At 45.1% G+C, this 21,733-nt stretch overlaps 1 protein-coding gene across 1 annotated transcript in view; it reads right to left on the bottom strand.

The window, feature by feature from the left end:
- Window positions 1–761: 761 nt before the first annotated feature.
- The window catches only part of LOC142373346 (alpha-methylacyl-CoA racemase-like), a 30,010-nt gene continuing 9,038 nt past the window's right edge, over window positions 762–21,733 (bottom strand). Inside the window, exons 3-5 of the mRNA XM_075456546.1 lie at window positions 14,709–14,852; window positions 1,166–1,326; window positions 762–833 (exon numbers count right to left, since the gene is read on the bottom strand). Of these exons, the coding sequence (XP_075312661.1) occupies window positions 762–833; window positions 1,166–1,326; window positions 14,709–14,852 (377 nt within the window). The remainder of the gene's footprint in view (window positions 834–1,165; window positions 1,327–14,708; window positions 14,853–21,733) is intronic.

Genomic DNA, 21,733 nt, shown 5'->3' with positions numbered 1-21,733 from the left:
GGAAAGCAAGTGAAAACCTCCAGACATCTCCATCTTTTCTGCAATCAATAAATCCATCTTTTGTGTAATATCAGATGGCTTCCAAGATTGCTATCCGTTTCTTTCAAATTAACTCTTCAACATATGACATTTACATTCTCAAACATGGAGTTGAAGACACTATAGGTGGGCATTTTAGGTGATTTTTCAGGTCGACTAATCAAGCCAGCTAAAGTCGATTAAACTGACATTAATAACCAAAGCAGTTATTTACTGTCACACGAGCTTTTAGCTACAACAAAACCAGTTTTCTTTTGTTGTTTTTCCATTAGTTTTAGTGATGGTTTACTAAGCGAATCCTCATCGCGCTTAAAAAAAAAAAAAAAAAGCAGTCGACGACGTGCGCCGTTCTGACCAATTAGTTTTTAGTAGCTGACGATTAGTGTTGCACATCCCCGAAAGACACTCAGTGTAACTTGATGAGTGTCCATAGAGAATAAAGACTAAAATGTGTGACTTCCTTTTTTTAAACTACTGCCCTCTACAGATTAAAGAAAATGTTTCTCAACTTGACTGAAATAAAAGACAGAAGTGTCCCCTAACCCTTAACGAGGTCATTGCAGGTGTTCTGCTTCGAAACCTTTCAGCTACTGAACGAGCAGTGGAGGACAAACGCAGCAGGATTCAGAGACCTTGATGTGCTTTTCAAGTAGCTCTGCCATGAGCAATCCAACTTATCCCTCCGACACTGACGCAGAGTTTGCCCCAGTGCTGAGAAGCTGTCACCTGGCAGTGGACACGCAGCAGTGCAGAGTATATTCTGGTCCGTGGTTTGTTGCAGTCAACCGATCCAACTGTTGACATCACAAACACCGAGAAGAAAGAGAAAATTTGCTCCGCCGCCTTTTCTGAGCTCTAAAATGCCTCCAAGGGGCGTGGATTGCTTTGCTGTGTCTGATGAGTCTCCTGCCTGGATTACCTGCTTTTATTTCATCACCTGCACCTGCAGCAACACACCCACACTAACGCAGCTCGGTTGTTTGCCGCAGGGATGCTGGCAGTGTGACAGTTTACCAATGAAGCCGTGCCTGCAGTTTAGTAACGTTATTGAAAAAAAACCCCATCAAATGTACATTTTAAAAAAAGACATTTTTAATGCTTATAAAATGACAGAAGTCAATCTTACCATGCTAGCATCAATGATCTGTCCTTTTCCTGACTTCGTCCGTTCCAGCAGCGCTAGGACTATCCCCAGAGCACAGGTCAGACCCCCACCAGCAAAGTCTGCTAAAAGATTCAGCGGAGCGTACGGCCTCTCTCCACTGCGACCCAGGCGGGACAAAAGGCCTGCGGTGCGATTGAAAGAAAAATACTTTCACACAAAATGGAAAAAACCTTCAGCTATTTAGCTTAAAACATCAAACTTGAAAAGTTAACAGGATAGCACGGAAGAACACAACTCCTTTGGTTTACTCTGATGAATTCAATGCTAATGCTGTTAAGCCAACACTTGACCTTTGTACAGGATTTTTTCTCCTTTTGCCACACCGTTTTCTCACAGATATTACAAAGGATCTTGAAGGGGATGAGGCCTGTCTGGCTACAGAAAGATTGTCAGAAGTATCTTTTTTATCTTTCCCTGCTGCTTGGGGTGCCAATTAAAGAGACAAACACACACACACACACACACACACACACACACACACTGTGGGAGCTGTCTCCACTGACTTCTTTTGTCTGTCGGGGGCCCTACACCGTGTAAAACTTCCTGAAAAAAAAAGAAAAAGAATAAAGGAAAAAAAAGAGTGTTCACTATTTGCTCAAGCGCAAACTTAATTTGTTTACATATACGTAGGTTTTGCTTACGTAGGTATACGTACGTGGGTATTTCTCAGACATAACGGATACCAAACGGTCGCGCTCAGCAACAAAGTATTTCCTTGATTGATCAGAACTGGATCTCACTCGCCACGTCTGGCCTCACACTTCAAAGTGTGCTGGAATAAATTACTTTAGACAAGAAAACTTTTGGAAAGATTGCGCTGACGTTTTAAAAACGGCACTTATCTGGACTCGCACTGATGTCTTACCCCTTTAATGTCATTTTGGACATGGTGAGGTTCACTTTGTGAGCTACAGAACAGACTGGGCAGACTAACAAGCAGAGCGCCTGTCATTCTCAAGGCCTACTTACCTTCCACTGAAGTGAAAATGGTACAAGCTGTTTCAGTCCTCTTAAAGATCAACTTGGCAACTCTGACAATTTGTCATTAACTATTACTGGCTGGATTAATAATGGGCTTACGTTTGCAAAAGATGTTGGGGTTTTTTTGTTTGTTTTTTTTAAATGGAAAAAAATGCACCAGAGCAGTGTTGAACACAGCGGTACAGAAGATACTGGAAAGGCCATAATTCTGCACTTCATGAGAGCTGTAGGAGTACAACTTGTCATTTCATCTCCACTGAAGGTCGCATAATTGAAACCAATAACTTATTGAAACCAATAAGTGGTGTCTATGGAAGGTATCACGATTATCATTCAAAACCCTTAAATATGGATGAGGCAGAGCTAGTCCGTAGGCACGTCTGTGAGTTACAAGCAATTATTTTCCCTGATCATCTTTCTGATTTCCTGCTCTGGACCTTTCTCTGTACTGGAATAGAATGTCAATTAAACCAAATTTAGCAACTTACAAATCTCATAAAGCAACATTTTCTTCTAAAAACTACATATCGAAAGTGAGATTTTGTTTTTATTTTATGAAAAGTACGAGCTCATCTTGAATCGAAAAGAAGCAACGCATCACGAAAAAGTTGGGTCGGAGGCAACAAAAGGCTGGAAAAGTAAGAAACAGCATGAGGAACATGCAACTGATTAAGCTAATTGCCAACAGGTCTGTTCTGAAGGTTGCATGACAGCAGGTAATTTAAGAGGATATAGTCACCAGGGGGCGCTGTCGCGCTTAATCGCGGGAGTGCTGCAGTTCGCATGAGAGAAGAAGAGACAAAAGATCGGGAGAAGCTGGATAACGTGGATGAAACTTATGTATCTACAAAGTTATTACTTTGTATTGGTTTATCTGCCGTTTGTGGTTCAGTGTGCGTCCAGAGAAATGTAAGTTATATTGTTTGTTTACCGGAGCATTTCTTTGTTGCTATAATTATAAGTCTGCTAGTTGAGTATTTTCAGCAGTGTTAGCTATCTTTGCTAATGGTTCAAAGTAATTCATGTTATGCTTTCTGAATGTCACTGACCATTTTCTTGTTTCAAGTTAAATATCTGATATAGTATATCATGCATATTATCTCTGTGTATGATGTTTATATCTTCATGCTAATTCCATTGTTATTTGGATTGTATGCTATAGTTATACATATTGTGAGCTGTTTATTGATATCTATTATTGTTTGGTTTATTCCAGAACCACACACACACACACCCAAACACCACACCTGTAAGTGCTATCTTACTGGATTAAAGCACCATAAAGGAGATTGACCGCTTCATGCCTCTTCATTCTAAGTCTTGGGGGAACTTATAGACTGTGTCCTGACAGACACGCACTTCGCGATTACAAACAGAGACGCCAGTCTACAATCTTGAATTATTAATAAGCCTCCCCAACAAATGGTCCTTCGAGCCGGATTAAGGTAATTACGAAGTGAAAATGGCTCATGTTCCCCCAAGTGAAGATGTACGTCCACGCCGATGGGTGCAACAACCAAGATGGATGGAAGATTATGAAGGGTACACCCTCCCACAGGCTGGTAGCTACCCCGCGGGCACCCCTGCTGTGATAGAGGATACTGAATGGAGGTCTAGAGAGGGATTTGCCGAGATGACACCCCTCACCCAGCGCCTATTGCAGCATCACCCTGCTGGGCTCGTAGAGACATCTTCCAGTCACCTCAGAGCCACAGCACCTGTGTACGTGAGTACGCCACAGCCATATCAGGGCCCACCTGTAATGATGGATGTGCTGCAGCAAATACAAGAGGATAACAGGAGGCTGCAGCTAATGGTGATGGACATGAGACGTCAGATGGACAAGAGTGGTGCAGCCCCTCCCGGTTTACAGTCTACACTGCTGCACCATCCACAAGAGAGTCACACCCCTACCAGAGGAGAGGGCACCAGGCCCCCACCGTTCCAACCTTCCATGCTCCATTCACCACCGGGAACACGTCATCCACAGCACGGAGACCAGTACAGCCAGCCTATGTCACCACCACCCTTGCAGGCCGCACCACCGCCTCCAGCAAGGGAGCTGCACCGCCCACCTGCACTACAGGCCAGGGATATAGCAGACAGTGATTGGCCGCTGCCTCCCCCACCAGTAACCTTCTCCGATCACGATTATGACTCCCCACAGGTGCAGCCTACACCAGTAGGGCAGCCTGCTGATATTGTGGAGAATCTCAGAGAACGTCTGCAGCAGTTGGAAGCGCGACTGTCACCAGCCCCATCCATGCTGGAAGAACCACGATATGATAGTGTGCTGCCGTCAGCTGCACCCCCACCCCCCCAACGGATAACCTCATCAGTGCCACTGCCAAACAGCAATGAGAGGACATATAGGGGCCCGGCGCCATCTATCCCTAAGTTTACACGAGGTGACCCCAGAGAGTTTTCTAGACTGAAGCTCGCACTCAATAACATCCTTCCTGCTGACGCGACGGAGATGTTCAAGTACCAAGTGCTCTGTGACCACCTCAAGTTTGAAGAGGCTCTCCTGATAGCTGATTCCTACAGTAACTCCTTATTCCCCTACTCTGACACTATGGTTTCCTTGACCAAACACTATGGTCAGCCTCATCAGCTGTCTCTACAGCGGATTGCAGAGCTCATGGAGGAGCCTGCTATCCGAGCTGGTGATACCGTAGCATTCAGGAGGTTTGCTCTGAGAGTCCGGGCTCTTGTCGGGATGCTGGAGCAGCTGGGTGAGGATGGGCACATAGAGTTAAAGTGTGGGTCTCACGTGGCCAGATTACTAAAGAAACTGCCCCAAGATCTCCGCGCCACCTTCCGACGTCACCTTTACTCTTGGAAGGCGGGAATCCCGTCTTTGATGGACTTTGCAGAGTGGCTTGACTATGAGCTGGAAATCCAGGAGGACGGAGATCGGTTTGATAAGATAGAGGATGCGCAGAGATGGAGAAGCGGGGCGAAGAAGGACCACGAGAAGGATAAGAGAACCACCAGGAATACCATGAATGTGCTGCATGGTACCGCCTATGACACAACCCCCCAAGCAAGTCAAGTTGAAGTCTCCAATCACCAAGAGACAATGGACAAGCCCAAAGCCTACTGCCCCTACTGCAGTAACACGCAACACTTCCTGGATCAGTGTTTGAACTTCAAGCTACTAACCAAGGAACAGAAGATGACCTGGGTGAAGTCCAATAATCGCTGCTGGCGTTGCGGACGGTATCATCAGGCCGCCCAGTGTAAGTTGAGAGTTCTATGTAAGACGTGCAAAGGGAAACACCTCGAGGCCTTGCATGAAGTGAATCTCCGGCCTGGCAGGAATGAGCGCGCTACAGGGAACGGGACTGGTGCAGAGTTGAAGTCGGCCACAGATGTTCTGTACCTGGATCGACGCGCCGGCTGCAATCAGGTCCTTTTGAAGGTCAGTAAGGTGCTATTGCGTAACGGCAACCACACCTTGGAGACATACGCCATATTAGATGATGGCTCAGAGAGGACGATCCTCCTCCCGGAGGCTGTTCAGAAGCTGCAGCTTCAAGGAACTGCAGAGAGCCTCGCCCTGAGAACAGTGCGGCAGGATGTAAGGACACTACATGGCTCATCTGTGACGTTCAAAATCTCTCCGACTGGTCAGCCAAAAAAGACATTTACGATTGAGGGAGCCTTCACTGCTGGCGGACTAGGTCTTGCTGAACACTCTTACCCAGTGAACGGACTTCAGCGCAGATATAAGCACCTCAAGACGCTCCCCCTTCAGTCGTTCACAGACGTCCACCCACTCCTATTGATAGGCTCTGACTGTCCGCACCTGGTGACTCCTATCGAACCTGTCCGTCTCGGCCCGCCTGGGGGCCCAGCTGCAGTGAAGACCAGGCTTGGCTGGACACTGCAAGGGCCAGTCAAGTCTGTCCAACAGTGTAACCGCCCACAGCAGTGTCTGTTCATGTCCACCACTTCCCCTGCTGCTGAACTCTTTAATCAGGTAGAGAAGCTCTGGCAACTGGACATCCTGCCATACAGAAATGAGAAGCTGGTGACTAGGTCACGAAGAGACCAAGAGGCCCTGAACCTTCTAGAGGCAAAGACCAGGAGAGTGGAGGTGGATGGAGTCCTCAGATATGCCACCCCACTGTTACGGATCAGTAACATGCCGTTACTCAAGGCACAGCCTGAAGCGGTACTTCCCAGCCTACGTAGCACGGAGAAGCGCCTTGGCAGAGACCCAGTGAAGTCGGAGGCATATCAGGCAGAGATCATGAAGCTGAAGGAAGCGGGTTATGCCTCCAGAATAAGCCAAGAGCAGGTAAAGGCTTCCAATGAGTCATGGTTTATCCCCCATCACCTGGTCACACACAACCAGAAAAATCGCATTGTGTTCAACTGTTCCTACACCTATAGGGATAATAACCTCAACGAGCTACTGTTGTCCGGCCCAAACTTGGGTGCATCTCTCCTGGGTGTCCTGCTGCGGTTTAGGGAGCATTCCATTGCTGTCAGCAGTGATATCAAGGGAATGTTCCACCAGGTGAGGTTGCTGCCTGAAGACAAGCCTCTCCTGCGCTTTCTTTGGCGTGACCTACAGAGAGACTCCCAACCTAGTGTGTATGAGTGGCAGGTCCTACCTTTCGGGACTACTTGTTCCCCATGCTGCGCCATATATGCACTACAGAGGCATGTACATGACCACACCCATCCAGGGGATGCAGAGCGTGAGTCCATCGAGAACCACTTCTATGTGGACAACTGGCTACAGAGCTTCCCAACTCCAGATATGGCCAAAGATGTCGCAGACAAGCTGAGGAGGCTGTTAATGGAGGGAGGCTTCGAACTAAGACAGTGGGCAAGCAGCATGCCAGAAGTCATCTGCCACCTGCCCAAAGAGATCAGGTCAGAGAGTAGTGAACAGTTGCTAAACCACACAGACATGGACCCACAAGAACCTGCTCTGGGGCTGCGCTGGTTATGCCACTCAGATACGCTGCAGTATAAGCCACGGCCGCTGAGGCACTTTCCTGCCACCATGAGGAACATATACAAAGTATTGGCCAGCCAATATGACCCCATAGGATTCCTCACGCCATACACGACAAGGGCCAAAGTGCTTGTTCAACAGTTATGGGACAAGAAGCGGGAGTGGGACGACCCTCTGCTGCCGGGCGAGTTGCTCACGACATGGCAAGATTGGGAAAATGAGCTACAGCACCTAGACAACATCAGACTGCCTCGCTGCTATGTTACTCCAGCCATGGACCATGCATCCAATAAGCGGGAGGTCCACATCTTCTGTGATGCGTCTGAACGTGCTTATGGCAGTGTGGGATATCTACGCACAGAAGATGCAGAAGGGCATGTGGAGGTGGCATTCCTGACAGCCCGGTCCAGAGTGGCCCCCAAGCGTCAGCTCTCCATTCCACGGTTGGAGCTGTGTGCTGCACTCACGGGCGCTCAGCTTGCAAGTGTGCTAACCCGAGAACTCACATTGGAGATATCCAGAGTAGTTTTGTGGACGGACTCCACAACTGTTCTTGCTTGGATCCAATCTGACTCTTGCCGCTTTAAGGTGTTTGCAGGAACCCGTATTGCAGAAATTCAAGAGTTGACTGATAGCCAGGCCTGGCGCTACGTGGAGACGTCAGAGAACCCAGCTGACGACCTCACCCGGGGACAATCACTGCAGAATCTCTCAGGAGAGAATCGTTGGATCCATGGACCCTCGTTCCTGAGGCTGCCACCCGACCAGTGGCCAGTGCACCCAGTCACAATGAGTGCAGACATCGCTGAAGAGCTGCGAAGGCCTACAACCTGCCTCGTTAATACGGTCACTGGCACCCACCATTCCTTGCCCGATGCTCAGCAGTTTAGCATGTTCAGTGAACTGGTGAAGGCGACTGCAGGGTACCTTCATGGGGCAGCTCCTGATGCTAAAGGGACTCCTACAGCAGAGGAGTTCAAGGAGGCGGAACTCAGCATCCTGCAGTCCGCACAAAGAGAGAGTTTCCCTGAAGAAGTCCAGTGTCTGACAGCTGGGAAACGAGTCCCTTCCTCCAGCTGTTTAATCACACTGGCTCCAGAATATGATGCATCATTACAGCTGATACGAGTAGGAGGTCGACTGCGACGTTGCCAAGATCTGGAGAACGATGTGATCCACCCTGTAGTCCTTGACCCGAGACATGCTGTGACCAAGCTGCTCATCCGACAGGTCGACCATGATCTGAAACATCCTGGTGCAGAGCGACTCTTTGCAGAGCTGCGGAGGAAATTCTGGATCCTTCGTGGCCGGGAGGCCATAAGAAGAGAGCAGCGCTCATGCCCTGAGTGTCAGAGATGGAGAGCCCAACCCGTCAATCCGCAGATGGCTGACCTGCCCCCTGCACAGCTCAGGCTACATCAACCAGCCTTCTACTCTACAGGGATTGATTGTTTTGGTCCGATCCAGGTCAAAGTCGGTAGACGGATTGAGAAACGCTGGGGCTTACTCTTCAAATGCCTCACAACAAGAGCAGTCCATATTGAAGTGCTGTCCAGCATCAACACGGACTCCTTCCTGATGGCCTTAAGGAGGTTCATATCCCGTCGCGGGAAACCAGCAGAGTTGCTCTCGGACCAGGGCACTAATTTCAGAGGTGGAGATAGGGAATTACAAGAAGCCTTTGAAACCCTCCACCCTTCTCTTCAAGCCCAGCTGGCAGAGTACCAGATAAAGTTTCGCTTCAACCCACCTAGCGCCCCCCACTTTGGAGGCTCATGGGAGCGTGAAATCAGGTCTATTAAGGCTGCTCTGACTGCTACCTTGGGCTCACAAGTTGTCAGTGGCGAAGTGCTGACCACCGTCCTTATTGAGATTGAGGGTATCCTCAATTCCAAGCCTCTCGGCTACGTATCATCCGATGTAGCAGACCCAGACCCGGTCACCCCCAATCTGCTGCTGATGGGGCGGCCAGACCCTTCGCTACCTCAGGCAGTATATCACGACTCAGAGCTGCTCAGCCGTCGCCAATGGAGGGCCTGTCAAGTGCTGTCTGATCGCTTCTGGGTGCGGTTCCTGCGCCACTATCTGCCCACACTGCAAACCCGGTCCAAGTGGCAGTCAGATACACCCCCTCTCCAGCTGGACACTATCGTGATGATTGTTGATCCTCAGCTTCCCAGGGCATCATGGCCTGTTGGGAGAATCGACAAGGTATTCCCTGGGGCTGATGGTCTGATTCGCACAGCGGAGGTTAAAGTCCGGGACCGCACCTATGTCCGACCTGTGAGCCGTCTTATTAGACTCCCTGCTGTACCAGGAGAGAATGAACAGTGATGGACTGAATACTGCAAATGTGCTGGTACACATTTGGGGGCGGCTGTTCTGAAGGTTGCATGACAGCAGGTAATTTAAGAGGATATAGTCACCAGGGGGCGCTGTCGCGCTTAATCGCGGGAGTGCTGCAGTTCGCATGAGAGAAGAAGAGACAAAAGATCGGGAGAAGCTGGATAACGTGGATGAAACTTATGTATCTACAAAGTTATTACTTTGTATTGGTTTATCTGCCGTTTGTGGTTCAGTGTGCGTCCAGAGAAATGTAAGTTATATTGTTTGTTTACCGGAGCATTTCTTTGTTGCTATAATTATAAGTCTGCTAGTTGAGTATTTTCAGCAGTGTTAGCTATCTTTGCTAATGGTTCAAAGTAATTCATGTTATGCTTTCTGAATGTCACTGACCATTTTCTTGTTTCAAGTTAAATATCTGATATAGTATATCATGCATATTATCTCTGTGTATGATGTTTATATCTTCATGCTAATTCCATTGTTATTTGGATTGTATGCTATAGTTATACATATTGTGAGCTGTTTATTGATATCTATTATTGTTTGGTTTATTCCAGAACCACACACACACACACCCAAACACCACACCTGTAAGTGCTATCTTACTGGATTAAAGCACCATAAAGGAGATTGACCGCTTCATGCCTCTTCATTCTAAGTCTTGGGGGAACTTATAGACTGTGTCCTGACAGACACGCACTTCGCGATTACAAACAGAGACGCCAGTCTACAATCTTGAATTATTAATAAGCCTCCCCAACAAGGTCAGTATTAGGATTGGGTATAATTCTTTTTTTTAAAAAGAGCACCATCGGAGTTATTTTGTGACTATTGGAAGTAATCAATCTGATCGAGTGGCTATGACATGTGGAGTTCCTCAGGGGTCAGGGGTCCTCAGGGGTCAGTTCTTGGACCATACATGTTGCCTCTGGGTCAAATTCTGAAGAACTCTAAAGTCAACTATCACAGCTATGCAGATGACACACAGATATATCTCGCACTGTCTCCAGATGACTGCAGTCCTATAGAGTCATTGTGCGACTGCTTAGAGCAAGTCAAAAAGTGGATGAACCAAAATTTCCTTCAGTTAAATCAAGAAAAAACTGAGGTCATTGTGTTTGGCAACAAAGAGAAGAGGTTTGCTGTCAGTAAACATCTTAAGTCACTGTCTCTAGAAACTAAAGACCAAGTCCGGAACCTCGGCGTGCTGATAGACTCAGACCTGACCTTCAACAATCATATCAAATCAGCCTTTTATCAACTTAAGAACATATCCAGAATTAAGGGTTTCATGTCCCAAACAGATCAGGAGAAGCTGATTCATGCTTTCATCTCCAACAGACTTGACTACTGTTACGGTCTTCTGACTGGACTCCCCCAAAAGAGTCTCAAACAGTTTTAACCAGAAAAAAGAGATCACATCACATCACCCCAGTTCTCAAGTCTTTAAATTGGCTCCCGGTCAGATACAGAATAGATTTTAAAGTTCTGCTACTCGTCTACAAATCACAGAATGGTTTAGGTCCAGAATAGAGAGTCCCCCAGAAATAAAGAGTGCATCTACAAAATGTGGAGCGATTTCAGAATAATGCTCCTCCACATAAAATTGATGAAGATTTTGAATATTCCATCATTTATGTTTCATAATATTATCAAAAGATTCTGAAAATCAGTGCTGGGTGTCTGGGATCTTCTGGCACTTATGCAGCAGTGCATTAGTGAGCTTGGGAACCCTTTTCACCATGCCATCCACAAATGCAAGTTAAAGGTCTAGCATGCAAAGAGGAAGCCAAATGTTAAACATGATCTGGGCTAAAGCTCTTTTAAAATGGACTGAGATGAATTGGAAAACGTCTTAGTAGGATTCCTTTTTTCGAAACCACGGACGCTGCGTCTTCCGGAATAAAGAGGAGAAGTCCCACCCAGCTTATTTGCAGCGCTCAGTTCAAAAACCTGCATCTCTGACGGCACAGAGGTGCATCAGTGCCTATGGAACTGGCAGCATGCACATCTGGAAAGGTGGCATTATAACTGGAAGGTGTATGCAGGTTATCGAGCAATACATGCTCTCAGATCATGACTTTTTTCCGGTAAAGCCTTGAATGTTTTATCTTGACAATGCCAACACAATGCATCTAACACGACAGCATGGCTTTGTACTAAGAGAGTTCAGGTGTTGGACTGGCCCGCCTGCAGTCCAGACCGTTCACCATTTGGTGAATCGTGAAACACAAAATACGACATAGAAGGTCCAGGACCTTTGAGCAGCTAGAATCCTATATCAGACATGAATGAGACGACATTCCTCTCCCATAAGATCCAGCATCTGGTGTCCTCAGTTCCCAAATGTTTCCATACTGTTGTTAAATGCATTTGCACTTTATACTTTCCTTTCTTGTGAGCTGCTTTAACAACTGAATTTCCCTACTGTGGGATGAGTCAAGTCGATCTAATCGAATCAAATCTAAAGAGAATATGCTGCACAGTGGTAAACATGACCCTGTCCCAACTTTTTCGAGATACGTTGCTGCCATCAAATTTAAGATGAGCTAATTTATTTCATGAAATAGTAGCGATAGATTGATAAATAGATACTTGATTCTATTGTGTATAAAACATTAGATTTTTTTTATTTGTTCATAGAATTTTATAAAGGGACCATGTGCAACATCAAACAGAAATGCTTCAATTTGAAGCATTGCACCAGTTAGTTTTAAGCTAATTTACACCTGCAGTCCCTTATGAAATATGCTGTTTTCATTGACATTTTACACCACGCCCCAACTTTTTTTTAAATAATCAGGGTTGTACTTTATCAGTGCTGCTTGAGGAAGTAGAACTTGTGACTTGATTTCTATTAGAAGCCACACGTTTGAACCCAATAATGGAAACTTTTCAAATACTTTTAAAAGCACCCAACTCACTTTGTTTAAAGGAAAACGTCGGAAAATTTCAATTTTCCTATTTTCCCTGACACCTGTCCTCCAAAATCGATTTCTCACACTGTTTTACATTATTCAACCCATAACCTTGCGCTCCCAGATTTTTTCACTTCTGGCCATGGGCGCAGCCATGTTCAGCCACATCCGGGCATATTTTACGTCAGAAATGCAATTCTACTTGTGCAGGGGAAATAAAATTCTACTTGTGTGGCGGGAGTGTGCTCTAACAAAGTGTAGAGTGTAACTTGGAAATACACAATGATTGAATACTACCTGTATATAGTAGAATTAGAAATTATTTTTATTTCAACATGTATGTTCACATGTAGTGATAGTCTACAACTGCCTCGTCGGCGTGAAGGAAACCCTTGTAGGTCCCGTCCTGCGACTCATATTTATCCCTGATCGCCCACACCGCACAGGAGGGAATCACTCTTCGGAAGCGCTTCCCAAGTCTCCCATGGAGAAAGTAGGTCACCTGCCGGTAGGCCTGGAAACGGTGCACAAGGTTGGGCATGGGGTCCGGAAACGCCTCACGGCTCGTGGATACAACCGGTGAGTCGTTAGCATTTGGCGGCGGTGCAGCGGCTGCTGCGACAGCCACTTGTCCATCCTTATTTTTAGCCTTATCCGACCATCTCGGCTGATGGCTATAAGCTAACATAACTTGGATCGAGAGGCTGATCATGATCTGACTCGGACTCAGGCGAAACTTCGCATTCTATCTCCGGGTCCGAGTCAGACCAAGACAGTTCGTAAGTGTCTTCCATTGCTGTAGAAAAAATGTTTGCATTTCTGACGTCATGTTGAGTGAACATGGCGGCGCTAGGGAGGGAGAGCCAGAGCGGTATAACTTGAATTTCAAACATTCGCGAATGTTACTCTCTCGGGCTGACAAATGTAAACAAGGTGAGAAATCGATTTTGGGGAACATGTACCAGGGAAAATAGTAAATTTGAAACTTTCCGGCGTTTTCCTTTAAGCAGTTTTGATGGCTGATATCCAGTATCCTTCAAACCCATAAATATGAGTGAGGGTGCGCTAAATAACAGAAACACTTATAAACACACCTTATTCAACAGCAGCGAGGACTACAGAGTTGAAGGACAGTTTCAACGAGATTAAATATGACAACCTTCAATCGCGCATTCACTGCAGGACCTTTGCTTTAGGTTTAGTAAAGTGCAAATAATAAAGTGGAGTGTAAACATGCATTACATCACATTTTGTGTGTTTGCAGTCCTGTCTGAGTCACAAGCAATTATTTTCCCATTGTTCATCTTCCATTGACCTTTGGTTCTACATTAAGTATGGGCTTTCTTTTCACACTTCTCGAGGCCACTAAATGTAATGTAATCTTATATAATGTGGACCGGTTGAAGATTTGCTCAACTATTATTTGTAACATGAAAGCTTTTCAAGGTAAAGGGATTGTACTCATATAGAGCTTTTCTAGTCTAGTTTACCAGACAAAGTGCTTTTACACAACAAGCCACACTCATGGTAGTCTGTACAGTGTAACAGGCTCAGCGATGCCTTTTCCTGCCATCACACTTATTCACATGCTGATGGACACATCAGAGGCAAGGTGGGGTTCATCGTCTTGCCCAAGCGTGCTTCACACTTTGACAAGTGGTCTGGCGAAGCCAGGAATCGGACTGCCAACCTTCCAATTGGCAGACGACTGCTCTTCCTCCTGAGCTGCAGCCGCCCCAACAAAACTAAATGTAGTTGGAATGCACTAATGTGTTCTTGGGATATTCCGAAAAATTTGTACCAGAGAGGTAAATTTCACATTCAAAATCACCATCGAGCTTGAACCACCAAAGACATTCAGTTCTCCACTGTCCCCGTTGTAGAGACGAGGCACGTCATTTCACTGATGTTACAAAGGCACATATTTTTATTGCACATCACATGTTTCTTCATGCATGGAAGTAGGTGTAAACAGGAAGGAGATGTCTATGCAGAGCGACCTTGATTAGTTAGAAACATTTATTAGCAGTATAGCTGATGACTAGCAAATTTTTTATAGTTATTTGACCGCATTGAGAAGTAGACTTTAACTTCTCTTGTAGAATCCATGTTGTTTTTTCATTCTGACATGAATACATGAGTCAGAGGAGGGACAGAAAGGAATCAGTCTACCTGCCCCTCACAACATCAGTGAATTGTCTCCTATCATCATTATGAATCTTGATGAAATTTCCTTCAATTTTCAGTGCAAGGTGTACACATATCTGAGGTATTATTACAGTACCTGACATGGCCAGGAAGTTGATATCATGCCCAGCTGCAGTGGCGTACGACCCACTCTGGCCGTAGCCCGTCAAACGAGCGTAGATCAGACAAGGATTTTCCGTTAACAGCTCGTGTGGACCGAGGCCCAGTTTTTCCATCACACCTGAACAGTAAGTAGGGTCAGTAATCAGAAACACTTCAGTCGGGGGCCTGCTTATGTCGTAGCTTTAAGATCCGTTGACAGGAGATTTGATAAAGCACTTTTGACCCTGGAATCTTTTTGAAGTCTGGCATAGCTTATTAGTGTATGTAAAAACTACAAACTTAGCTTCAAGCTCATCAAAGGTTAATTCAAGATTTATAACTAACGATGAGGTTAATATCAATCAAAAAGTGCATCTAAACTGCTCTTATCTAATCACAATGAGTTTGTTTACAATATCCGATATATTCTAACATTAACACAGTTACAAGTACTGGAAAGAACTGTGATCCCACACACATCTACTCCACTGATGTACTCAAATACAGCTCTGAGGGAGGCAATTAGTACCTTCCACTAGCGACTTTGCTTCTGGAAACACTGACTTTGACCATCCTGTACTAAATTGCCCTTTAAAGACCCCCTTGTAGTGTAGGTCTGACCTTTACGATGTAGCGTGCTCTCAGGAAAGACAGAGCACGGAGATGTTTACATAAAGATCCAACCTTTCTTGACATCAAGAAACGTACCCTCTTTACGACCCTCTCAACGGATCAGCTCAAAGGAGATAACGGAGCCAGATGTGAGACCAACCAAATGGGGTTCTTTGTTTCCGAGTCTTCTCTCCCCCAGACCAGCTACGAATAATAAATTATGTAGGACACCTCCTGATAAGGGAAGCAGATGTAAGCTCAACTCTCCTGCTGGACCAACCACAGGAATGCCACACTTCCCTATTTTCAGAGAGTGAAAATTCCACTATAAACCTCACTTTCCGTAGACTGAAAGTGTAAAAATCATTACTGGACAAATCTACAGATCATTTTGAAACATTCGCCATTCTCTTACCTTCATTAATTACCAAGTTATGAATATTGGATTTAAAAGGAATCCCTCTCGTGGAGCCACAGTGCCCCCCAAAGGACATGGATAACGGACACTTTTCACTATGTCAGCCTAAACAACCATGGACAATTTCAACTACGGATGTTTAATGTTCTCATTATGTGCAATGCATAACCTAATAGTGTTTAATTCCACAGGTATTACCCAAACAGCTGCAGATCATTCTAAATTAACAGCAACCAAAAGTTGTCATACCATTTCTATCATGATAAATATGAAGTATTGTATGCTGATAACTGTCAATGCTCATATGGGTGTTTATGCCTGCTTGTATGCAACATTATTGTCTGTTAAGAACATTATATTGTCTAAAATCACTGTCATATGGGTTAAATACGGTATAAGAAAGGAGCAGAAATCCCCCCTTTTTGTCTCATGAATTCAGCGTGGTCAACCCCCCTTTTTCCCTTGGGTCAAAAGCCAGCTGAACTCTGATTGGACGAAAGCTGACATGTGATCTCCAGCTTAAAAGAGAGGCGCGCAGGAAATCCCATCTCTTGCCCTGCTTGTCTTATCTCTTGCCTTGCTTAGCTCTTCTCTTGCTCTCAGCCCTCTTATCTCAGCTCTTGTCTTTTTCTCCGTAACTATTAATTCCCAATTTTTTAGACTTCCCCTTCTCTTTTATATAAAAGTCTGGTCCAACACACGCGAGTGTGTGCCAACTCATACAGCCCAGCCAAGCCGCCACTCTTCATCCAAGGACGAAGAATTAAGAAGAAGTCGATTCTACGTCATCCCGCTGGTTACCACGGGAACACCGCTTCGACACCAACTCATCAGAAGGAAAGAACCACGGAATCCCTTACGCTGCTACGACAAAGTAAGGTGCTGGTTTGAGATCTTTTGAAACCGTGGATAAAGTGAAAACTTTCTCTGAAAGCGACGAATGAGCAGACCTCCACGGGCAGAAGACCGTTGGCACAATATCCGTGTTATGAACCAGATTTAGTCACATTTTTGATAGGTAACCCTGTTAGTGGCCTGCTCCTTTCTTCCCTATTATCCCCTTTGAGTGTCCCCAATAATTCTAATTTCTGTCTCTTTATCAATTGTTTATACACCTATATACCTGTGCAATGTTGAATAAATGTTTGTATTAACCCATTTAAGAGTGTCACAGACAGTTACTAAGCCGATTACCACTCCAAACAGGACGCACGACTCAGAATGAGATTGATTATTAATTGAGTATTAATATAACATACTAGGATTGCAAGATTTTAAACAGTCTTCCTCTTTGGACTGTAACGTAACAAATTAAAATAAAGAGGTGGTGCCCCTGCTATTTTCGAGGTAAATATTAATTAATAACGTGTCAACGCTACATATTTTTGGTGCCCCGTGTGAGGCTATTTGTGAAGTAGCCGCGCTTAGCAAAACTGCCTGTGTGTGTGAGCATTGTTCTACAAACTGTTTGTTTCCTGCAGTTAAGAGTTAACTAAAGCAAAGATATAGAGCCAAATAACGAACTTTATGGACGCATAAACTTGTTGTTTGAATGGTTTTTGTAGTAAGAAAGAATTACAAAAACACAGAAATGGAACACACCAGCACTGCCTGGGCGTGCTTCCCCCTGAAGTAATTTTGCATGCAAGAGCGTGGTAAAACGCTCAATAATATATGGCCAAGTGGGGATCAATGATTGCGAGTAACCAATGTTGATCTAACCGCTCTGAGAAACAGAGACAACTGTCCGCGAAACTCCGGTGTTGCCTGCTGAACTCAGGACTCCGTGCAGAAACTAGAAGTAGCTACCTAAGTTTTTGCGGCTGGTTTGTTTACAAACAGTCAGGAGATTTGACAGGCCTACGGCGAAACCTCCCGTGGCCGGTGAAAGTAACGCCTACGGCGTATATTGTGACCTCCCGAAGAGAGGGTAATTTAGTCAATTTTGAAGAGTTGAAGTGCCTAAAGGCAAGTCTGTTTTAACTTGGTGTTCGTAGAAGCACGAGCCCAATTGAGTCAGCACGTCGGCAGAAGCGCTGACGTGCTGGAAGCCCTTAAAAAGATTAAGGTGGAAAGTGGAGACTGCCACGTCTCGCAAACTGCTGCTGTCTTTTCTGCAAAGCTGTGTTAGAAACCGCCGTGTTTCTTTTTGCTTGTGACATGAATGTTGATGTCTAAAAGCTTGGTTTTGATTCTACCAAGCTAAATTGCTGTGAAAAAAAAAAAAGAAAGCCACACGCTAACGAGTCTTCCTGAGTGGGAGGTGCCAAAGTTGTCAACATCTGACGTCAGCACTTTCTCACTCTTCCCCTGGAAGTCCGCTGCAAATAACACAAGAACGAGCCTTAGCGTCATCTGCTGGTAGCTTGGTTAATTACAACAAAGTGAAGGAATTCTGGGAAATGGTGTTTGAGTAACAAATCTGACCAGCGCCATTGTAACTTGTGGTGAAGTGATTGAATTGAAAAGCAATCACGTGGTTCACAACTAATTCCTGTACTAACAATGACTGTTTGCATAACTTGTTTAAGGGTCTAAGAGAAAAACGATTCTTGAATAAATAGGAAATTTAAAATCAGAAAACTCAACAGTAACTGATTTTTAAGGTTAAAAGAGAGTCAACCTAAAACGGTGGATTATATCCACAACTCCTAAATTGTGACACCCCAATCAGCAACCCCAAAATTAACATCATTAGAAAAGGAACGACACTTGGAAGAAGGAAAGAACTTATCAATAATTTGGCTTAATCAAGTAAGATAAATTTTATTAAGGAATACTTCTTTCTGAATTTTCTTTTGTTTGATTATTTCCATCTTGTTGTTATTTAATTTTGTTTTAAGTTTAATTTCAAAAGCAATTTGGAATTAAATAATTTTAAGCGATACACTTTTAATTTTTTTTGATCATTAATTAATATTTTTTACTTTTAATTTTTTTTTTATTTTATTAATTTTAAAATTAAAAAAAAAAAAAATTTTTTTTTTTTTTTTTTCTCTTTTTCTTTTTTTTCTTTTTCTTTCTCTTACTTTCCTTCCCTTCTTCCAGACACGCTAAACTTAGTCTATAACTTGCCTAACTGCTTACCACGGTTACGCCTAAACAAATAGATTAACAAAACTTTTCTCGACAAATCAACATGACTTCTGACACGTCCAGTCAGGACGATCCATTCGAAGCAATGGAAAACACCCTGATGGATTTGACTGAAGAGCTAATTCCAGGTTATGTCAACAAAATAACAGGCACTGACCCCAACGAGCTCGGGGCAATAGTGTCAGAACTTATTGCAGGAGTGGAAGCGAAGACGCCCAAAGACAAAACTTTAACAAAGTTATTGGGGAGCTTAGCTGTCGTTTTCTCCGCGCGATTCAAACATGCACATAAGGTGGTGGAGCAAGCCGCTGAAAAACTCAAAACTCGGTCGCAAACGATAACGCAATTACAGGAGGAAAAGAAATTCCTCCAACATAAATTAGACGTCTCTGAAAGGACAGCAAGCCAGGCTGCTGACCAAATAAAGAAATTAACAACCCAGGTTGAACAATCAGACAGAGATATGAATCAACTAAAAGGGATAAACGGGGAGCTTGGGGAATCGCTCCAGCAGTGCCAACAAGAGTTGCTGGCTAACCAAGCTAAACTGGAAGAGGTTAATAAAGCCCATAAGGACTCGCAACAACCTCTCCACGACGCCCTGCAGACAGTGCAGGATTTGAACACTGAAGTCGCATCCTATGAGACGCATCTCAGTGCTAAACAAAAACAGATACAGCTTTTGCAGGAACACCTCGGCGAAGCTAAAGACAAAATCAATGAAGCGTATCAGCAAAACGAACGCCTAACAGCAGAGTTGATAAATGCCAAAAGAGATTTACGTCAGTCCTTGGAGGCTGAACGCAAACTGAAAATGCATGATCCCTCTCAACCAGAAAAGGAAGGCCGTTTTAGCTATAAGGGAGCCCAGGGGGAGTCGTTCTTTCCCCCAACAGGGCCAGCTACCCCAAATCCTTTCAGAGCCCACGGTGAGTCCCCAGAACCAACCAGACTGGATCAGTCGGTCCTTGCTCTGGGAAACCACACACCGTTGGGACCTTCTGACCGAGAATTAGACAAAATCGCTCGCAACGTGCCAAGGTTCGAACCCACTCCTGGGGGGCCGCACGACACCCGAGCTTACTTAAATGATATTGACTTCTATTTGCGTCGATTTCCAAACGCATCCATTACGGACAAAATCTACTTGATTAAAATCACGTCCAGCCGTGAAGTAAGTAGATTCATCGAACGTCAGCTTGATTACATCCAAAATGATTATGCACTTCTCTGTCAAACGATGGAGAGGGAATTTTCAGATGAGCTGTCTCAGTCTGGTCTAAGTACCGCCATGATGGTTAAACAGGGACGTAGTGAGCTGCCTCAGCAGTACTATTACCGTCTCCTCAAAGCTTATTTTGGCTCACGCAACGACAAGGGAATGGAGGAAGATATAAATTTCAAAACGCTCTTCATCCAAAATCTCCATCCCGTTACTAGTCACCACTTGGGGGTCATGGCTAATCCGCGAACAGCCACAATTGTGCAGCTCCGTGAGTGGGCCACTTTAGGTTTCCAGAAACACAGACAAGCTAAACAGCCAGAGCATAACACTGTTCTGACGCTGAACGCCGAACACCCACCTATGGAGCTCGAAGGAGCCCAAAGGGGTAAGGCACCTGGTCACGACACCCGACCACAGCGGTCTAGTGAGAGTCACAAGACATCACAGACTCAACCGTCTCATCCGAGAGACGGCTACTCGAAACCTCACTGGCCCAGTAAAGAGCGATCTTACTCACGTGCAGAACAAAACGAACCTCCTTTTAACCCTCACAGAGGAAAGTTCTTCCCAAACCGGTTTCCCAAATACCCAGCTCGGGAGAATCAGGGTGACTATAAAAATAGGCCTCGGGACAGACATCCACGCACGGAATGGTCCAAATTATCCCAACAGGAATCGAATGATTCACACAAAAGGAGCAACAAAGACTCTCCAGGCATGAGACCTGAAAAGGAAAAAGAAGCCTTTGGTCTCAGCCAGGATGAGATAGACAATATTAAACGTTTGTTGCAAGAAATGAAAGAAAAGAAAGTTAACAAAAAGTCTGATCTTCTGTCTATAACCACTGTGACACAGAACCTGGCCCTGCCAGCTGATTCCCTTTCACAGCCAGAACGAGTAGCCGAGCCAACTCCAGAATCTGAGCTAGACCCACAACAGGCTCAAACAGAGTCACAAACTCCTGTGAACAGCACAGAAGAAGAGGCAAAAGATCCTCTCCCACCTAGCGCAGTCTTGGTTGTACAGCTGGATCAAAAAGAGATCTCCTCTGACCAGGATGCCTCTCTGATACAAGTTGAACCACCTGTACACCAATTTCTTTGCAACCTCTCTGAAAAGGGAGTCGCACGCAAGTTTTACATCTCACTAACCTTGGAAGATGTGCTGAGACATGAAGCTCTCCTCGACACTGCCGCGGATATAACTTTAATGTCTCTATCTCTTTTTAACAGACTTCGTAAGGCAGCAAACCACAGCAATAAAGAGTTAAAACTCCAACCTTGCTCTTTGGAGGTGCACCCGTACGCCTCTAATAACACTACGCTGTCAGCAGTATCTCTGATACAACTGTCAATCGGACCAATGACTCTGATTCATCCCGTGTATGTGTCATCGCTTGAGTCCATTCCTTTGCTTGTCGGAAAAGATCTTCTGAACCGTTTCGAGCCTTTACTCGATTTCAAACGATTGAAAGTGTGGGCACAAGTGCGAGAACCTCTGACGATTACTTTTCCGTACAATGAAGATTTTAGCTGCTATGTCCTTGAAAGTGAAAAGCATAACTCTGTCCAACAGATAACTTCACTCGAGCCGTCCGAAACCGTAACACACGATGAGGTTGCCCACAGCAGTCCAGCCGCTCAGGCCGACCCTGACAACCTGGTGACGC

The sequence above is a fragment of the Odontesthes bonariensis genome, chromosome 22, assembly GCF_027942865.1.
Source record: "Odontesthes bonariensis isolate fOdoBon6 chromosome 22, fOdoBon6.hap1, whole genome shotgun sequence".
NCBI classification, from domain to species: Eukaryota; Metazoa; Chordata; class Actinopteri; order Atheriniformes; family Atherinopsidae; genus Odontesthes; species Odontesthes bonariensis.
The sequence above is the reverse complement of the archived record's forward strand: the minus strand, read 5'-3'. Positions and strand labels throughout refer to the sequence as shown.